Source organism: Notamacropus eugenii, chromosome 1, assembly GCF_028372415.1.
Source record: "Notamacropus eugenii isolate mMacEug1 chromosome 1, mMacEug1.pri_v2, whole genome shotgun sequence".
NCBI lineage: Eukaryota > Metazoa > Chordata > Mammalia > Diprotodontia > Macropodidae > Notamacropus > Notamacropus eugenii.
Window position 1 is genome coordinate 403,949,658 of NC_092872.1, and position 19,778 is coordinate 403,969,435.

General features: G+C 41.6%; 1 protein-coding gene across 1 annotated transcript in view; it reads right to left on the bottom strand.

The window, feature by feature from the left end:
• Positions 1-19,778, bottom strand: part of STK10 (serine/threonine kinase 10) — a 126,529-nt gene that overhangs the window by 91,583 nt on the left and 15,168 nt on the right. Inside the window, exon 2 of the mRNA XM_072630964.1 lies at positions 2,924-3,088. Within this exon, the coding sequence (XP_072487065.1) occupies positions 2,924-3,088 (165 nt within the window). The remainder of the gene's footprint in view (positions 1-2,923; positions 3,089-19,778) is intronic.

Here is a 19,778-nt window from a genome sequence, read left to right on the forward strand (position 1 = left end):
GAGTGGACATGTCAAACAGAAGGAATAACATAGACAAAGTGTAATTGACAATAAGCTCAGGAGAACTAAGGAACAAAGAGAAAAAGAGTTTAGCTATAGTGGAGGATTCAGATACAGTCATGGTGGGAGATAAGGCCATGGGAATAAGTTGGGGACAGATTGTGAAAGGCCTTGGATACAAGGACTTTGTACTTCATCCTGTAATCAATGGGGAGCCATAGACAATTTCTTAAGTGAAAGACCAACAAGATCAGAATTGTGCCTTAGGATAATTAACTGGGCAGCAGCATACAGGACTGACTGAAGGGAGGAGAAACAGGAGACTATTGCAGCAACATGGAAATGAGATGATAAGGGCCCAGTCTAAACTGGTGGCAGTGGAAATGGAAAGGAAGAAAAAATGAGGGTAAGATTTCCAAAAAAGATCACAAGAACTTGGAGGCTGAGAAGATGTAGTAGGTGAAGGAAAGGATAGAGTCAAAGTTGCTTCCAATAGAGCGTCTTCAATCATGCTTCTCCCAGGAAGGTCCAAAAATGGAGAGAAAAGCCCATGGGTAAGAAATGGTGTGGAGAAATAGGAGAAGCCAAAAATCCTTAGATCACTGGACAATGAATCAATATTTCAATTGCTGGATTTGTTGAGATGGAAATCTTAGGTAAATCTTAGGTCCACAATAAGACCAATGCTGAAGTGCAATAGGGTTGGAATGGGAGTGGAGGGAGACTTTTAAAATCATTTTTATTTACCCAAACTTTACACATCTCTCTTTGGTTTTGATGGTTACTCCATCTTTGGGTTAGATATTTTCTTGGTGAGTAAGATATTATGGAAAATCAGGATTTTCTTCACCTTCAAATTCAAAAGACCATAAAAACTACCATCTTGGATCACACTATAGTCCCATTCAAACCCAAATTCTATTTCTGGGCATGTTCCTTTCTTGAAATCAACCTAAAAATGTTATGAGTATCCCTCAAAAATGTTTTCATTTAATATGCATGTATTTCTCTGCACCTGAGGTTCTTAATTCTGAGGCTGATGAATTCCTACAGGTCTGTGAACTAAGATAGGAAAAAATTACAATTTGTTTTCAACATAACTAGCTTCCTTTGTAATCTTATGTATCTTATTTTATATTTTTAAAAACAATGCTCTAGGAGGGGGGTCCATAGACTTCAGCAGACTGACAAAGAGGGAATCCATGACAGAAAAGATTAAGAACTCATACTCTGAATCCTCCTAACCTCTGTTTGTATCTCGTGTCTAATTTAATCACCATCCCTGTAGTTTGGTTGTGGAAGAACAAACCTAAAAGGAATCGAAGTCATGAAGATCTTCCCCCAGAGAATACATCCAGACCCTTTGAAAGAAAGGAAGAAAGAAAAGACCCAAAGGAAACTCAAAGGATCAGCTAAGACCTTCTTCCATTTATTCATTTGAGGGCTTGGGTGTCTTTGGGGAAATTTTTTTAAACTTGAAGTTTTTGACATTAAAAAAAAGCAGAAGTGATGATAAGAAATCACCAGGAGGATTTTACTAAGATTACAGGTTCCAGAAGAAAAGCTTGATCTCGTGGTTTTTGGCTAACTTCCACATGGTGGTTCAAGGGAAAGTGCCTACTAGTCACTTGCTCTGTGTGTGTGTGTGTGTGTGTGTGTGCGCGTGCGCTGAAGAGACAGTACCAAGGGGTGTTTTGTAAAAAAAAAAAAAAAATTTAGAGGGAAAGTTGAACAAGAAAGTTCCCATCCCAAAGAACATCTATCTTTCTAGGGGCAATTCTTTGATCCTTTTCAGCTATTACGTCATTTCAACCAAAGTCAGAAAATATCACATGTAAAATAGCTGTGTTCTGGGCCATACTGGGTCATACTGAGAACACGGAGTTTAGCCACTGGGGACAGATAAGCATTGATATATGTTCGATTATACCCTTATGTCAAAATCTAGGCATGTTGCTTGAGAATGTATATATTAGAGAATTAATTTCAAGTGTTACATTAAATGTAATAGTTTTAAATCTCAAAATTAAAAATATAAGAGGCAAATATTACTGTAAACTTTTCCCCAAAAGCCTGTTCCTTGGATACATTGTTATAACAGACATTAACATTATTCCTCTGGAATCCTTCCCTCTACCAGTAACTATAGACAGAACTGTTAACTAGACTGCTGACTTCCTCCCAATCCTTTCCACATTGGCATCTGCTTCCAGTTCTCCACTAAAAACAAATTTGCTAAGGGTGCCAAGATCGTCCCTAATGCAAAAGTCATTTCTGCATTCTCACCCTCCTTGATCTTTCTGTATCTTCTCCTCAACATCCTGTCTGATCTTGACCTCCAGGGCATAATCCTCCTTCAGTCTTCCAGTCACTTGTATGTCATGACTTTTGGAGGGTCTTCCTCAAACTATCTCAAAAGCTGAGCCCCACCTCCATTCCTCATCTCCACCCAATCCCTTTTTCTTTAGGTTATAATGCAAGACATCCTGAGGAATGTTCAAAAGATCACCTGATAATAGACTTAGAAATGGAAGGAACCTTAGAAACCATCTAGTTCTAACCATTTATTTTTCAGATGAGGAAACTGAGACCAAGTGACTTGAACAAGGTCACATATATATTAAGTGACAGAAGCAAGATTTAAATCTAGGTCCTCCTGACCCCGAAGTCAGTTCTTTCTCCATTGGACCTCCACCTCCATATGCAGATTACACATCAAGCAATTAATTTTCATCCTACTTCTTGGTTCTTGAATGTATGTACTTCCTTTGGTACCACATTGCATTCCGTCAGTGGGATATATCTGAGTTGGCTATTCGTGGCCAGTTCTGTGATCCCCTGAAGCTCTTCCATTGTGTCTGCAAGGACCTTCCAATACCAAGGACTGGCCTGCAGGAAAAGGCAATAAGTAGAAAACTCTTACCCACAACTTCCCATCATGGTAAAAGGCCCCCAGCAGCTTCACTATGTAGGGGTGGTCACATGTAGCCAGGATTTCTATCTCCACTATATAATCTTCCAACTCCTCCTCACTCTTGGTTTCAATGACTTTGGCAGCAGCCAGCTCACCCGTCTCCTTGTTCTTGGCCTGTAAGACAGAAATCCCCAAAATAATAAACAGTTTGGTTTATCCTGTGGTGTCTCCTCAGATTCACCAGCTGCCATACGCCACAACACCCCATTCTATTCTATATCAGAGTTGGCTTGTGATCAAGGATTAAAGAAAGTCTCAACAAGAGGCAAAGTGTCATGGGCTCCCAGAGATAGGGCTGAGAGGGCCTTCAGAGGTCATCTAGTCCATCCCCTTTATGTTACTGATGAAGAAACTTGGGTCCAGAAAGGTTAAGTGATTTGTCTAAGGTTACTCAGATAAATATCAGAGTTAGGATTCAAGGGATGATCAGCACTAGAGTTGGAAGAGACACCAGTGAAGGCCTTAAACTTCAGAGACAGCCCTCAATCCACTGTGACACATTGCTTTGCACAGACCAAGAAGCTATCAAGTCCTGTCTTGAGCCCAAAGAGGTTCTTAACCAATACTTAGAATACTACAGATTTATTTAAGGTGACAGGTATAAGAACTGTGTCATTATAAACATGAAAATATTTATGTGAAAAAAAAATTTTAAAACCCGAAGGTAAGTTAACCCCTACACAGTAATGACAACAGGGTAGAAATATATTCAGTAACTTTAACAAAGATGCAAATGGGTCCATCCATTAAGTTCTTTTTTCTTGTAGGATTTCTTAAGACTTGATTTTCCATAGCCTTTCATGGTCTGTCTACCTTTACCTCTTCCTACACTAAATCTATCCCTATTCTACAGAAGGTCCTGACAAATTTACTTGCTGTTAGTGTTCATGTTTTAAAAAATTCATTTAAAATAACCAAACTCATCACTAGTTGATCAATCTTCAGTTTTTCAGTCCTCCTTTAGTAGATAAATTATAATTTTAAAAGTTCACTCAGAGTGCCTCAAAATCTTCACCCACACAACCATTAACTGCTGACATACTACAATTTCATTTCCCAGAAAATGGGTTCTTTTTTCTATTTGTCAAGAGGAATATTGAAAGGAGTGAACAGTTTGGTTTTGCTGAAAAGTCAGGAGCTTTGTCTGCATTTGACCAATTTGCCTTGTCTAAGGTCAAGGGCAAAGAAAAAACTGAGGTCCCTAGTCTGCTTGCTGGGCATAGGAATCCACTACTGTGTAGAATGGAAACTCCTTGAATGTTTGATTTCTGCCTCTGCCTACCCACTGCATTTCCTAGAACTTTGCATTTGGCAATATGTGCTCAAAATGAAGTTCCCACTCCATCAGACATGACTGCAATCACATTGCGCAAAGGCACACCCTGAGTGCTAGACATTAATAAGGCATGGAGCTTTTCCTGTGTTGACCAAAGAGGAATATTTCTCCAACAAAGTGGGTGGGAGGGCACCACACCATTGGCTCATTTTCCAGGTGGAGTCAAATATACATTGCTTACATGCCTGAATGGGGTTATTGACATCTGAGGTCAGCTTCCAGCTCTTAGCAAACCATACTGCTTATGTAAACACCCAAGGAATGTTGGCATAGTATTTTCTCTCTATTTCCAAAGGACTTGGGGAGGGAAAGATCAGGCAAATGGGCAGTTAATTGAAAATGAGGTTCATTAAGCGGCTTAGTTAAAATTAGAGGCTTTTGAAAAACTATATCCTTAAAGCAAAAGAAAAAAAAAAGGATATGCAACTCATCACTGCCTCCTGATACCAAAGAGGTGATTGTGTGTCACTTTCAGAGTGGATAAGAAACACCTGACCAGCTGAGACTTTTGACATCAAACAATGGATTTGGAGTCAGGGCGTCTACATTGAAATCTTACTTCTACACCCCTAAAGACTTGTGAAACTCTCTAAGGTTACCTGCTATCTATTCCCTAACTTCTTTCTAACCCTAACATATTATATCCCTCATTAGAATGCAAAGTCCTGGCACAAAGTAAACGCTCAAGAAATGCTTGTTGAGTGATTGAGTGACCCAGGACAAGTCACCGACCCTCTCTGGATCTCAGTATCACTCTTTATCAAGGGAAGGGACTGTATTTCAATGTCCCTCCCAACTTTAAATTCTATTAAGAATATATACTATTCTAGGCCTTTACTAGCTTGGCTTCCTCAACTTACACATTCCCTCGAAGCCTGACAAATGACAGCAGCAATATTTTTACTTTGGGTCATGTGCTGCTCTCCGATGCTTCTGATTCCATGTTTCACAGCATGAGATCTTGCTGATCTTTTCAACCAAGAGACTGAACCAAAGTGAGAGTACTTTGGAACTGGACTTACTCCTGGCTAGTGACCTTGGGCAAGTTACTACCTCAGGGAACCTCATTGCTCACCTGTGCCTTGGAACTTGTAAGCCTGCAGGTCCTACCTATCTCAAAGGGTTGCTGTCTGGATCGAAAAAAGATTATATGTATGAGAGTTTCTAAAGATTATAAAGTATTATATATTTACCTCAGTATTTCAAGGAGGAAAACAACATGCACAATGACAACATCATTGTAAATGAAAAGAACAATAAGTTTCAAAGGTCATCTAATTGTACCACAGTGGGAAGAGGTCAGAGGACTGAGCTACAAGTCTGACTGCCACTTACTGTGGATGTGACAGTGCGCTATTTACGTAACCTCTGTGGGCTTCATCTTCCTCATCTATAAAATAAATGGGGTGGGTGATGCAAGATTTAAGGTCCCTTCCTGCTCTGACTCCACATGTCATAAACCTATACCTGAGCAGGATCACCCCTACCCCTCCTCCACCCGGATCATCCTCAACAGAGAACCATGTTTCAAATCCTGCCTCTAACATTTATCATTTGAGTGACCTCAGGCAAGTCATTTTATTTCCCTTGGTATGAGGTTGCTCATCTGGTGGGGGTTGGAAGAGAAGGTCTTGGAAGTCCCTTCCAGCTATAGATCCATGATCCTAAGATCTCCAGGGACGGGCAACTCAAGGTGACCTAAAGTCAGAGCTTTCTCATCTCCTCCACAGTGCTGACAATATATAAAATGCTAACTAAATATTTGCTTTGGTGTGTGTGTGTGTGTGTGTGTGTGTGTGTGTGTGTGTGTGTGTGTGTGTGTGTAATATATATATTATATATATATATAAAATACACACATATGTATCTATGTCTATAAATGTGTGCGTATATACACGTCTTCTCCAATTACATTTTAAAACAATTTTTTAATATTTGTTTTTAAAAGTTTTAAATTCCAATTTCTATCCTTCTCTTCCCTCCCCCATCCCTGAGCTGATGAGCAAGCAGATATGTTATACATGTATAATCATGTAAAACATTTCCATATTTAACTAAATACTTGTTGAATTGAATCTGACTGTGTATCCTGCTGTAGGGTTTGGACCTACATTCCACACTGGTTGAGGGACCAGGAAACCCCTTGGGGGAGACAAAGAAAAGAGGCTTCATGCTTGTGTGTGCGGCTGAGCCTAGGAACCAAGGGCTTTGCAAATCGCTTCTAAATGAGGACTTCAAAGAGGTGACTATATTTAGAAAGGAACACAATTCATGTTTCCTTTTTCCCACTGAATCACAGACTCTGATATTAGTTCTATGACCTGACTCTACTCCAACTGTCCCCCTGCCCTCTCCACCATCACCCCACTCTCCACGCTCCAAAATCTTTAGCTTTGCATCCTAGCCTCACTCTACCTTCCCAGCCTTCTCTACCATGTTCCTTTTGCCTAAACCCTTCACATATGAGATCTATTCTTCATGTACTGCTATCTCCACTCAGGACATCATTTCCATGTCTTCCTCATTAAAACCTTGGAACTCTGCCCTGTGGAACCAACCTGGGCTCTGATAGACCAGTTTTGCCCTTATCTTTCCTGGTTCCAGGGCTGCATTGCCAAGGTACCCAGATTTCCCAGTACTGTGCCCAGTGTCTCACAGCTAGTAAGTGTCTAAGGTCAGATTTGAACTTGGTCCTTCCTGACCCTAAGCCCATCACTCAATCCACCTCACCAAAATAGTGAAATGTCACAGAAGGCAAGAGAAAAAGCCTTCAGAGACGAGGCACTGTAGTGCAATGGAGAATACTGGACTTGGAGTTGAGAGACATGGCACAGTTGGAACACTAGCTCTGCCACCAGGTAACCTCAAAGAGGTGACTTAACCTTTTGGTGTCTCAGATTGCTCCTGCATGAAGTAATAGGATTGGCTCAGAAGACTAATTGCAAAGCTCTGGGATTCTGAGGAGATCAGGATTTGGCCAGGGAGAGATCACTGGTGAATTTAGAGCAATCTGGGTGGAGTATGGAAACAAAATGAGGTTCCAAGGGAGTGAAGGAGTGTGGGTGGTGAGGAAGTAGGGATGGTCCACTCAAGATGAGTCATGAAGGGCAAGAGCAATGGGGTTATCTGCTAAATCTTATATTACTAAACTACAAAATCTTGTCTCACCGCCTTTAACCACCCCCTCAGCCCTCAGCAGCACTGTGGTAAAAAGGAAGTGCTGGCTTGAATTAGGATGGCTTCCTGAACTCTTAGAGATAAAGGGGACACAAATAATCAACCAACAAGCATTTATTAAGAAGCAAAGAGAGAGGAAAATGAGGATGGAGCAGGGTTCCTCCTGAATTAGAAGGGAAGGGCATCCAGATGGGAGACAGGAAAAATTTGTTCCAAGGCTCCGTCCCTAAAATCACAGGAAGGTAGAAAGGGAGGATGGTAGCTGACTTCCCCAGCTAAGACTCTGAAGAGGTAGCATGATCTAGTCACTAGTGCTGAACTTGGAGTCAGAAGAGACCTGAGCTCAACTCTAACCTCTGACACTAGTCATATTACTCCAGGAAATTCACTTAATCTCTCTGAGTCTCTGTTACTGCATTTATAAAATGAGCTTACCTGTCATACTTATTAAAAAGAACCTAATGCAAAGCTAGGGCAGCAAGGTGGCACAGAGAAGAAAGTCCTGGGCCAGGCTCAAGACTTGAGTTCAAATCCAGTCTCAGACACTTATTAGCTGTGTGGCCCTGGGCAAGTCACTTAACCCTATTTGCCTCAGTTTTCTCATCTGGAAAACGAGCTGAAGAAGGAAATGGCAGACTGCTCCAGTATCTTTGCCAAGAAAACTCCAATACACAGAATCAGAGGTGACTAACATGACTCAATAACGTGAAGGCACTCTTGAGAGTTCCCCCTCCCCCCAAAGAACCCATCCCATCAGGTCCCTACCCTAAAAGAACTTACATTCTATTGAGAAATTCAACATGGACAGAGAAATAAATACATAAGATACTTGAAGGAGAGAAAGGGAAGTAATGACTAAGGAGATTAGGAAAGGATTCTCATAAGAGGAAGCACCTCAGCTGAGAATCCTTATCTTTCATCGAGGTCTAAGAGGCAGAAGTAAAGACAGCCTATGGAAAGGCAAGGAAATAAAAGATGATGTGCCTCGAGTGTTTTGCAAACCTTAAAGCATATGTCAGCAATTACTATCATTAATCACACTTCAGGAGGCCATGGTAGGGTAGCAGGTAGAGTAGTGGGCTTGTAGTCAGGAAGACCTACGTTCCAAAAGTGGCTTCTGCCATTTATTCACTGTGTGGCCTTCCATGAGGCTTATGCTCTAAATGATACCTAGGTTGGTGAGGGGAGTTACCCACCTGAGGAAATCACATCTGTTTTGCTGACAATAATACTTCAACTGGGGAGGAGGAAGAGGAGGATGTGAGATAGCCAGCTGAGTCCAAGGGTGAGTTGGAGAGGGCTTTCCAGCTGAGGGGAGGGGAAGGAGCTGACCGAGGGTGTGGGGCAGAAGCCACGCATGGGCGGAATAGTGGTCCATTGTTGCCTCTGACGTCATCTGCTCCCACCAGACAGCTACAGCCAGGGCACAGTGAATGAGGGGAAGCCCTTGCCTTCCTTCAAGGCCCAGCCAATGACTAATGGCCTGAGCCTACACCCTGTTAACAGGATGTGCCCCTCACACAGCAACACTACTGTGTTTTCCTCTGGGAGAAAACCTCTATAGGAAAAAATTCAAAAACAAAATCCCCCTCTGTGCAGTTTTAGACATGCTGATCTAGGTATGATCTACAAGTGGGGTGGGGGGAACAATTTCCCCCAATCCTGGAATCTTTTCTCTGTCCTAGTAGAAATTCATTTCTTCTGTAAAGTCTATAAGTTAGAGCTTTGGTGTGCTTCCCTCAAGTTAGTCTGTGCAGGTGCCTGAATAAAAACTCCCTCATCCCTGATTCTTTACAACAGGCAAACAGCTTCCTCCTCTCTCCTGTCCTACCTCCACAGGGGTCCTGGGGAAGAAATCAGTGCCTCAGACCCATGCAGTTAGAGATCTTCAGAGTCACAGACCCCAGAGCCTCCAGAGACCCCAGAGTTACTGCTACACCTGGGTAGCTTCACAGCTTCCTTCAAGTCTCAGCTAAGGTTGTACCTTCTGCAAGAAGCCTTTCCTAGTCACCCTTAACCTTACTGCCTCCCCTCTGAGATTATCCCCAGTTTATCCTGAATACACTTTGCTTGTACCAAGTTCTCTGAACGCTGTTTTCCCTATCATACTGTGAGCTCCCTGAGAGCAAAGGCTGTTTTTTTGTTTTTGTTTGCCTTTCTTTGTACCCTCAGTGTTTACCACAGGCACATAGTAGGCATTTAAAAAAAAAATACTTGACCCTCTCAGAAGTTCTGATATTCCAGCTCTGTCACTAGTAATCTGTGGGACTTCAGGCCTCTCTAGGCCTCAGTTTGCTCATTTATAAAATGTGGCAGGAGCTGAACCAGATGGTCTGTAAGGCCTTTTCCAATTTTTGACCCGTGATTGGAGATGTCAGTCAACAGCACTTATGGAATACTTATTGTGTACAGTGTTGCTAGAGGTTTTCTGGAAGAGATAAAGACCTCAGAGAGACTATCCCTGCTCTTGAGGAGCTTAGAATCCATACCCTTAATGAATCAACAGATATCTACCAAGTGCCATCTGTGTGCTATCGCTAGGCCAGGTTGCAACGGGATAAAAAAATAAAAATAACAACAAATCAATTCAAAGAAATGATTTTTAAAAATAATTTGTTTTAACACATCATACAAAACCCCAGGACACTAACTGCACCTGAATCTCCATAATATGCAGTCCTCAAGAAAAGAACAAAAATGAATAACTGACAGCTGGGAGTGACAGCTCTGTTTCCACTGGGGAATGGGCAGATACGTTTCATAGGCGACTATCAGTGCTGTCCAGTATTTTTGACCTAAGGCTTAAATAACAAAACAAAACAAAACCTATTTAACGTTATTTTCATTTACATACAGTGGCTATAATTATACATGCTGGGGTTTTTCTGGTTCTGCAGACCTGGTAACATTTTGCCTGGAGGACAGAAGTTTTGCAGGAACAGCGGAGTTGTCTTCAGGTGTCTAAGGGGTTGTCATGTGGAAAAGAGCCAAGACCAATGTTTCTTGGCCCCAGAGAGAACTAAGAGCAATAAAAAAAAGGCAGATTTCAGCCTGATTTAAGGGAAAACATCCCAATAGGGCTGTCTTCTTTGGAAGGTAGCAAGTCCCCCTTCATTGAGGTTGGCAACTCTTTGGGATGCTAGAAGGAGATCCTGAAAACTTGAAAAGACTTACACGAACTGATGCATAGTGAAAGGATCCTAACCAGGAGAACACTGTATACAATAACAGCAACACTGTACGATGAAGAACTGTGAATAACTTGGCTATTCTCAGCAATATAACGATCCAAGACAATCCCAAAGGACTAACGATGAAGCATGCTGTCTGCCTCCAGAGAAAGAACTGATCCTGGCTGAATACTGACTGAAGCATGCTATTTTTCATTTTTTTATTCAAGTCTTCTTGTATAAAATGACTAATAAGGGAAATGTTTTACATAATTGCACATGTAAAACCTGACTGCTTACCATCTCAGGAAGGGGGAAAGGGAGGGAAGGACAGAATTTGGAACTCAAAACTTTAAATAAACATGTTTAAAAATTGGAAAAAAAAAAAAGAAAAAGAGATCTTGTTCAGTTAAATGTTGAGAAAAATGACAAGGCAGCTTCTGATGGTGCTTCCAGCCCTGAGATTTTGTTATTTTGTGATTTTATGATGAGATATAGAATCTGGCCTAAGGGAGCCTTCGGTCTTCGTACTCACCTCTTTGCATCCTCACTTCTCTATCTTGCCCACAGGAGAATGTGACACATACCCAAATAAATACAAAATAATACATGTACATAAGACAGGGGCAACCAAACTTCTGTGAAACCCTGAGGAAGAGGGCAATCATTGCCAAGGTGGGGGGCTGAGGCAGAGGAGAACCAAAGAAAGCTTGCTACAGAAGGTTGTAATTTAATTGGTTTTTAAAGGCTGGCTGGAAACTCAATACTCAGATGAGGAGTAGGGAGAAAGAGCAAAGAGAGCAAAGGTACAAAGGAGGGAATTTGAATGACAATTAGTGCGTTTGGGATAGTGTGTAGAATATGTGAATGGGAATGTAGGAGATAAGGCTAGAAGTATATAGAGGGTGTGCCATATTGTGGAAGGTCAGACTTTACTTGGGAGGGAAAAGTGAGCCACAGAAGGTTTTGGAATAGGAGAGTGATACGAACAACAGAAGGAAGGTAAGTTTGGAGGCAGTATGGAGGATGAATGAATGAACAATATTTATTAAGTGTTTACAATGTACAAAGCAAACCGTTAAGTGCTAGGGATACAAACAGAAAAAGCGAAGCAGTCCCTGAACTTAAGAAATTCACAGGTGGATGTAGAAGCCACCATATATTGTCCTTAGGGTCTGAAGGCAAAGCAAATGTAAATTTTTCTCCTTTAATGTCCTTTCTACAGATAAAATCATATCAGCTTCTGACACTGAACTATTTATTTACTGTGCCACTTTGGTGGCAGAAACTTCCCTTTCTGGGTCTTTAATAGCTGGAGCACCTGTAAGAACAGTTGCTAGGCTATACATCTCCAAGGGGGTTGCTTCTTAGGATAATGGCTGAAGACACTGGGCTTGAGGTAATAATATATTCAAAGTTCTTGGGTTCAGGTTCCTAGGCTGTCTCCATCAGGGTTTGAGAAGAGGTGCTGGTCAAAGTGGTAGTGATGTTTTGACTGGTCTGGCACATGAGGCCTCTTATTTCTCCCATGCTGCTTCAGCTAGACTGGCTTGCCTGCCTTGATGGTTGGCAGACAGTTGGTGGGGATGGTTGGCCCTTTTCTCTACAGAAGTCACTTCCTCAGAAGACAATTAGGAAGGCTGGCCTCACAGCAAGGCTGGTGATCTAGGAGGAGGGGGTGCAGTTCTGCCACTCCCAGGGTTCCTGTGCCTGTCTGCCTTTTGGTGGAGGTTGGTGAGCAGTTGTTATTGGTGGTAATGAGGAAGGGGAGTCCCAAGTCCAAATGATCTCTCCCCTCAAAAATAGCTATGGTAGCTGAAAGCAGGTCTGGTAGTTTGGGAAATACTGCTATTTCCAAGCTCTTGGACCCAGTGTCCTATTTTGTCCCAATCAGGGTCTGAAAGAGATGGTGGTCATGGTGATAGTTTGACTTGCCTGTCATATGATGCCTTCTGTTTCTCCCTCAGGATACTTAGATGCTTCAGCTAGGTTCCCTTACCTGCCCTGTGTGTGGCATAACATATTCTGCCAAGGAATCTGTTTAATTTCTGGGATGAATAAGGTATAGAGAGTGACCCTTGGGATAATATTCTAGAGTACTTTTCTGGGTCTTCCATGAGCCAAATAAGGATGATGTCAAGGAATAGGGAAAGGGGAATGTGGAGAGGAAGAAAATGGAGTCAGGAAGACCTGTTAAGAAGTCACTGTGAAATCTAGCTAGATGGCTAGGAAGGAAGGTGTACATTAAAGTGGTAGCAATGGGAGCAGAGATGGACACAAAAATACTGCAAATTCAGAAACAAGTAGCTCACTGGATAGGAGGATAGACATGGAAGAGGGGAGAATCAAAGACAATATCAAATTGACAGCAGTACCACCAGGAAAAGAATAAAATCATAAGGAGGGACAGGGTTTTAAATGAAGAGCACAGGAGCATGAACAGAAGCTAAAGGAACCTTAGTGGTCACATAGTCCAATTCTCCAATCCACCTTTTTTTCCGTAACAGATGAAGGAACTAAAACCTAGAGGCTTACCCAGGGTCACACAAATAGTATGGAGGGGCAAAGCCAGAATTGCAACTTATTTTGTCCCACTCCTCCTTCTACTGTTCCACTGCCTCTCAGTTTGCTTTAGAATACAGAATTGCAGGAATGAAGATTTAAGCTGGAAGGGAGCTTAGAAGTCAATTAGTCCAACCCATTCATTTTTCAAAATCAGGGAACTAAGTTCTAAAGATTAAGTGACCTGTTCAAGGTCACACAACTAGTAGGTGGTAGCCTACTAGTGTCAAAGGCATTGACTGGTGAGACATCCAGAGAGAGATGTCTGCTAGACAGTTAGGAAAGCAGGGGTGGCTCTTTCCTTCATTCGAGTCTGGGGGAGTTCAGTGACCAGTGAGAGATCATGAGGGAATAGAAGGAGTCCTAGGGTCTTCCTCCTTTGAAGCCATATAACTGCTGAGAAATGGGTGCTTCCATGTGGCAGTTGGCAGACAGATGGTGCAGACAGCTTTTTCGTTTGTCCTTTTCTCTTATATGTACAGGGAGTGGAATGATTTACCTCAGAAAGCAAGCTACAGGAATACAAGAGTCAGAATCCAGGTGAGGTATCACCAGCAAACTCAACAGCAATGCCCTGAATAGCAAGGAATGACCTTCAGAGTGACCTTCTGGACCCTAGCCCAGGAGGACTCATCTGGCAGTCATGCTATTATCTGCACATGAACTTGGTGGATCTACTACTAAGCAACAAGGAGCTGTGTTTTGGGCCTACTCCCTTTCCACCCCACCCAGTGGTTATAGGGGGAGGCATGCTCTTGGGGAATTATGTGTATATGTGTGTGTGTGTGTGTGTGTGTGTGTGTGTGTGTGTGTGTGTGTATGTGTGGGGGTGTGTGGGTGGGTGTGGGTGTGTGTATGGGAGGGGAATATATGTACTTTATCCTTGCTATATCTTCAAAATAAATAGCACTTTGTAACATAAAAAATATGTAGATATAGAATTTAAGAGAGAGAAATCAGGGCTGGAGCTAGAGCTTTTCCAGTTCTTAGACACAGCAGTTACAGAACTGAATGAGATCGCCAAGTGCAAAAAGAAAAAAGAAGACAGGTTGAACATAAAAACTTGAGAAAACATTTGTCTTAAGGAATCAAAAAAAAAAAAAGGGTGAGGACCCCAAGAAGAAAACAGCAAAGGAAAAACAAGTCGAAGGAGGAGATCCAGAAGTGTTCCGCTGTCTCAAAGCCAAGTGACAATTAATTACATAAGAGAAGATGCATTTACTAAGTGCTTACTACATGTTAAGGTTTTGCTAAGTTGTGAGGATATAAATACAAAAGAAGAAATAGTCACCTTCCCGAAGCTGACATTCTATGAGAAAAGATAACACATACAAGAAATGGGAGCCAGGGAAGGATCTTTTGGGTTGGAAAGTTACAAATTGTGGTAGCACAGAATTAGAAATTGAGGGGATGCTCATCAAATGGGGAATGGCTGAACAAGTTGTGGTATATGAATGTAATGGAATACTATGGTGCTCTAAGAAATGATGAGCAAGCAGACTTCAGAAAAACCTGGACTTTCATGAACTGATGCTGGGTGAAGTGAGAGAACCAGGAGAACGTTGTACGCAGTAACAGCAATTATGCACTGATCAGCTATGACTGACTCAGCTCTCCTCCGCAGTACAACAATCCAAGACAATTCCAAAAGACTCATGATGGAAAATGCTACACAGAGAAAGAGCTGATAGAGTTTGAATGCATATCGAGGAAGGCTATTTTCACTTTTTGGGGCGGGGTGGTTGGTGTGTTTTTTTCCTTTTGTTCACAACATGACTAATATGGAAATATATTTTACATGATTCCACATATACATAATAATAATAATAGTATAATAACTATATCAGATTGCTTGCCATCCTGGGGAAGGAGGAAAATCTGGAACTCAAAACCTTTTAAAAATGAATGTTGGGGTAGAAGCAGGCCAAGGTAGACATTCAAATGGTTAAGTCCTCCGATCTTTGAAAGCATGCACTTTTTCAAAGCAATACTGTCACTAAGTCTTAACTAAGATACGCTTAGTATCTTCACTAAGAAGCCAGACCACAAGTCTTGGAACGTAAGGGCAAAAGGTAATCACCATCACTTTGCTGGCAAAAGCGAACAGTACCAACCAAGTGCTAAATGAGATTGGAATAGATACTCTTTGCAGCTCCATCCAACTCTAACAGGCCATAAAAGCTTCCTTCAAAGTAAAACAAAGGATGCCTTTGCCAGACAAATTTATAAAATTGATGTCTACAGGTTTGAGAATGAGTTTTCAGAATAACTGAGGGCAGGATGGTACAGTAGAAAACAACCCTGGGTTTAGAGTCTGAGGACCTGGCTTCAAATCCAGTCTCTGCCCACCTACTGGCTGTGTGACCTTAGGCAAGTCAATTGAACTTCTGTGGCCTTAATTTCCTATACTGTGAAATGAGCGGGTTGAACTAGGTGACCTCTGAGGTCCTTCTGAGCTCTACAACTCTAAGTGCTAAGGAACACGCAACAACTTTTCTTTTCTGGCCCAGTCTTATTTTTTGAGGCTTCCAGGGAGATCCCTAACATCTTTCAATAAGTGTTTAAACTACCATCGAAGGCAGGAAATTTCTCCTTCAAGAGGTAAAAAAATAATCCAAACAAAGCCTGAGGCTCAGATACAAAGCCATCTTCTTTTCTGTTTAATTGGGAGGAGGCGAAGCCCCTAAAAAAGGTAAGGGGGGAGAGATAAAGCAAGCAGCTACTTGCCAGTGGTCTCCTAGCAACTTCCTACAGTGGGCAGTACCACGTGAAGGAAAGCTCACAACTGATTGGTTAGATGAGCTGACGTGGTCCAGTGCCAAAGAAGGGGACAATCAAAGATAAAGCTTGGGGGGTTTTTTTTGGTTCTGGGTTTTTTCCCTTTTTTCTTGACAAAAGTGCCAGGCATGTGTCAAACAGAGTTTAGGTCACTTGAGCCAAGTAAGATTTATTAGTCTGTTTCCCTAAAAGACACAGTGATACAGTATGATGGTTTGTTCACTACTCCCAGCCCCAAGCCATTAGAATCTTTTTACAATGCAACTGTTACTGATTTGGCAAAGAGTTTCTGGGAAGTGCCTAGAGTCTGATGCCTCTTAAAAAATAGCAACAAACAGTAACAAAAAGAACATAAAAAAAAAAAAAAAAACAACAGTACTTGGCCCCACAGCAGGGTTAAGATCACAAACAAAAACCTGCTTCGCCGACTGCAAAAAGGAAGTGCCACAGGGACTGCAAGAAGAGGAGGTCCAAGTTGGATCATCCAGGCCAAAGTACTTTAGGACAACTACACACACTTGACTTTTCCAATGGAATTGAAGAGCTTTCATCTGTTCCCCTAGACTGCTCAAGGAGAAACCAGTGAAGGTGGTGGTTCCTGTTCAGTTCCAAGGACCACATTGACAAATGGGTGTTTCTTAATTTCTCTGAGGGTGATAGAGAAGCTCCTGGTGGGTAGGAGCAGGCTACAGCATTTAATGAGTGAAAGAATTACAAAAAACCAGTCAAGGATGTAATTAGAGGACATGGATGATCAGAAAAAGAAGATGGGCTAGTCATGTAGCAAGAGTAAGAGAAAACCAGTAGACAGCCCACGTGCTCCATGAGGGCTCAGAAGATGTCAGGAGACAGAAAAGAAGGCCCCTAATACCCTGGGTGGGTAGACCCTCTGAGGCAAATTAAGGGGAGACATGGGTAAGAGCTGCAGAAGATGGGAAGGCAAGAGGATTATGGCCCACATCATTGGGAGAAACAGCTCCATGGATGAGATCCAGCTCCACATGAGCGATCAAGGAAACCCAGGACCTCACTGGTGTGTCAGTTCTTCCTCTGGACTCATTGGCTACTCTAGGACTTTCCCCCTCTTAAGGCTTCATTCCTACTTATACCCTTCATGTGGCACTTGGTTTTGTAATTCCAGAATTCATTTGTGATACTGTGAAGTGTCTGCGTGTTTCTAAGAGTCTTTCTTACCTCCTAGTAACTAGTCTATAAACTTCTTGATGAAAAGGACTCTTACCTGAACTTTGTGTTTTACTGCAGAGAACAGGTGCTTCGTAAGGGGCAGGTAGGTGGTAGATGGAGCACTAGTCCTTGAGTCAGGAAGATCCAAGTTCAAATATAGCCTCAGACACTTACTAGCTGTATGACCTTGAGCAAGTCACTTAATCCTGTATGCCTCAGCTCTCTCATCAGTAAAATGGGGATAATAATAGCAACGACCTGGCAGGGTTGTTAGGATCAAATGAAATAATAATTGTAACGTACTTGACACACAGTAGACACTGTGTAAAATTTATGTTTATTATTATATCATTATAGGAGGGCAGGTTAACAACAGTAGTGACAAATATTATAATTATGTTTTTATTATGATAAAAATATAATGGTTTTGTATTATTTATATATAAATTTTGAATTTATATAATTATATATGCTCTTATAATTATTTAAAATTATAATAATTATATATTAATAATGATATTTATTGTTGACTTGCCCTCCTTCCCCCAACCCCATCTATCAATCCACATTTCTAGAAAGGCAATTTGGTACACTAGGGAAGGCACTGGGTTTAGAGTCCAAGGACCTGTTTTCAAATCTCTGGATCAACTACCTATGTCACACTGCATAAGTCAATCTGCGTGTGCCTCAGTTTCCTCAATTTTAAAACAAGGCAGCTGAACTTGATGATCCCTAGAGTCCCTTCCAGTATTACAGCCTAACACTATGACAATTAATAAACAAACATTTACCAAAGAGATGGCCATCAATTGGGGTATGGCTAAATGAGCTGTGTGGTAGATCTTTGTCATGAAATATTATTATGCTATATGAAATGACAAGCAAGTAGATTTCGGAAAAACTTGGCAAGGCTTATATGAACTGTTATAAAGTGAACCAAACCAAAAGAACATTATACACAGTTACAATAATATTGTTCAGTGAAGAACTGTGAATGACTAGGCTATTGTAGTAACACAAAGATCCAAGACAATCCCAAAGGCCTAATGATGAAGCCTATTATCTGCCTCCTAAGAAAGAATTGATATTGTTTGAATGCACACTGAAGCATGCTAATTTTCATTTTCTTTCTTTCATTCTTTTTTCTTTTATTTGAATCTCCTTGTACAAAACGACTAATATGGAAATGTTTTGTATGACTGCACATGTATAATCTATATCTGACTGTTTATCATTTCAGGGAGGGAACGGGGCGGGGGGGAGATAGAATTTGGAACTCAAAACTTTAAAAAACCAAATGTTAAAGATTTGATTTAACATGCAATTGAAGGAAAAATAAAATATATAATAAATAAATAAGCATTTATTAGGTACCTACTATATGCCAGGCTTCATGCTAGGCGCAGGGGTCACAAAATACTAGAAAATATCCCTATCCTCGAGGAACTTCCATTCTCTTGTCCCCTGAGTCCCCTCCTACTCCGTGGTACAAAAGAAAATCACAACTCAGAGTCTCAGGAACTGAACCGGAAGAACAAGCACTGAGGCCTCTCCTAGTCTAAGCTTCCTCATCTGTGAAATGGGGCAGGGGTGGGTTACATGGTGTCTGAGGTGCCTTGAATCTCTAGCTCTGGGATACTACGATCTTCCTGCCCTGAAGAGTCAAAGATGTTCTCCCCACATGGTCAGTAGGAACTGCCACACTTCCTCTTACTACAAAAGGGTATCTTTGGCCACTTTGCATAGAGATAAAATTTCCTGTATTGATATATACTGACTAATAAATATGTAATTGAATGCCTCCTATGTACTCAGTGCTACATGTTTCTCTTGACCCCAAATGCTGACCCAGGGAGTTTTTTAATGGTCTGCACATCCCTGGATCAATAGAGTTACTCTTTGCTGACTGCGAGAAATGAGTCCTTACATGATGAATAGTGAGGGGGGATGGGGAAGGATCAGCGCTTCAGAGTTGGAAGAGCCCTAAGAGAACAGCCAGTTTAACCCCCTCCTTTTACAGAGGAAGAAAGAGGCCCAGAGAACTTAAATGATTCACCCAAATTTATACAGGTAATTAGAGGTGACATTTGAACCCATACCTCTCTGACTCTGTAGTAAATGTTCTTTTTAGTGTATGAGAAGAGGACACCATAGCCAAGTATGAGGCTACATATATGTAGTCCCACCACAGGGAAGGCTGAGACTGGCAAATTTCTTGAACTCGGGAGTTCTGAGCTTCCAGTTGGGTGTCTGCACCGAGTTCAGCATTAATATAGTAAACCCCAAGGAAGGGGGCAGGAAGAGAATGAAGGAGAACCAAGATGCCTAAGGAAGGAACAAACTGGCCCTGATCAAAAATAGAGGTCAAAATTCCTTTGAAGATCAGGAGAGGGACGGAGCCTATGAGTAGGCCCTTCCAGCCTGGATGAGATGGGAAGACCCAATCTTTCAAAAATAAAAAAAAAATTAAAAAAAAAAGGGGGACATCACAAAATGTCTCTCTCTCCTGGTCCAACGTATGAGACAGACATCTGGCCTTCTTAAACTTGAGTCCTTCCATAGATGCATTAGGATGTCACTCTCTTCCTCTCCAAAG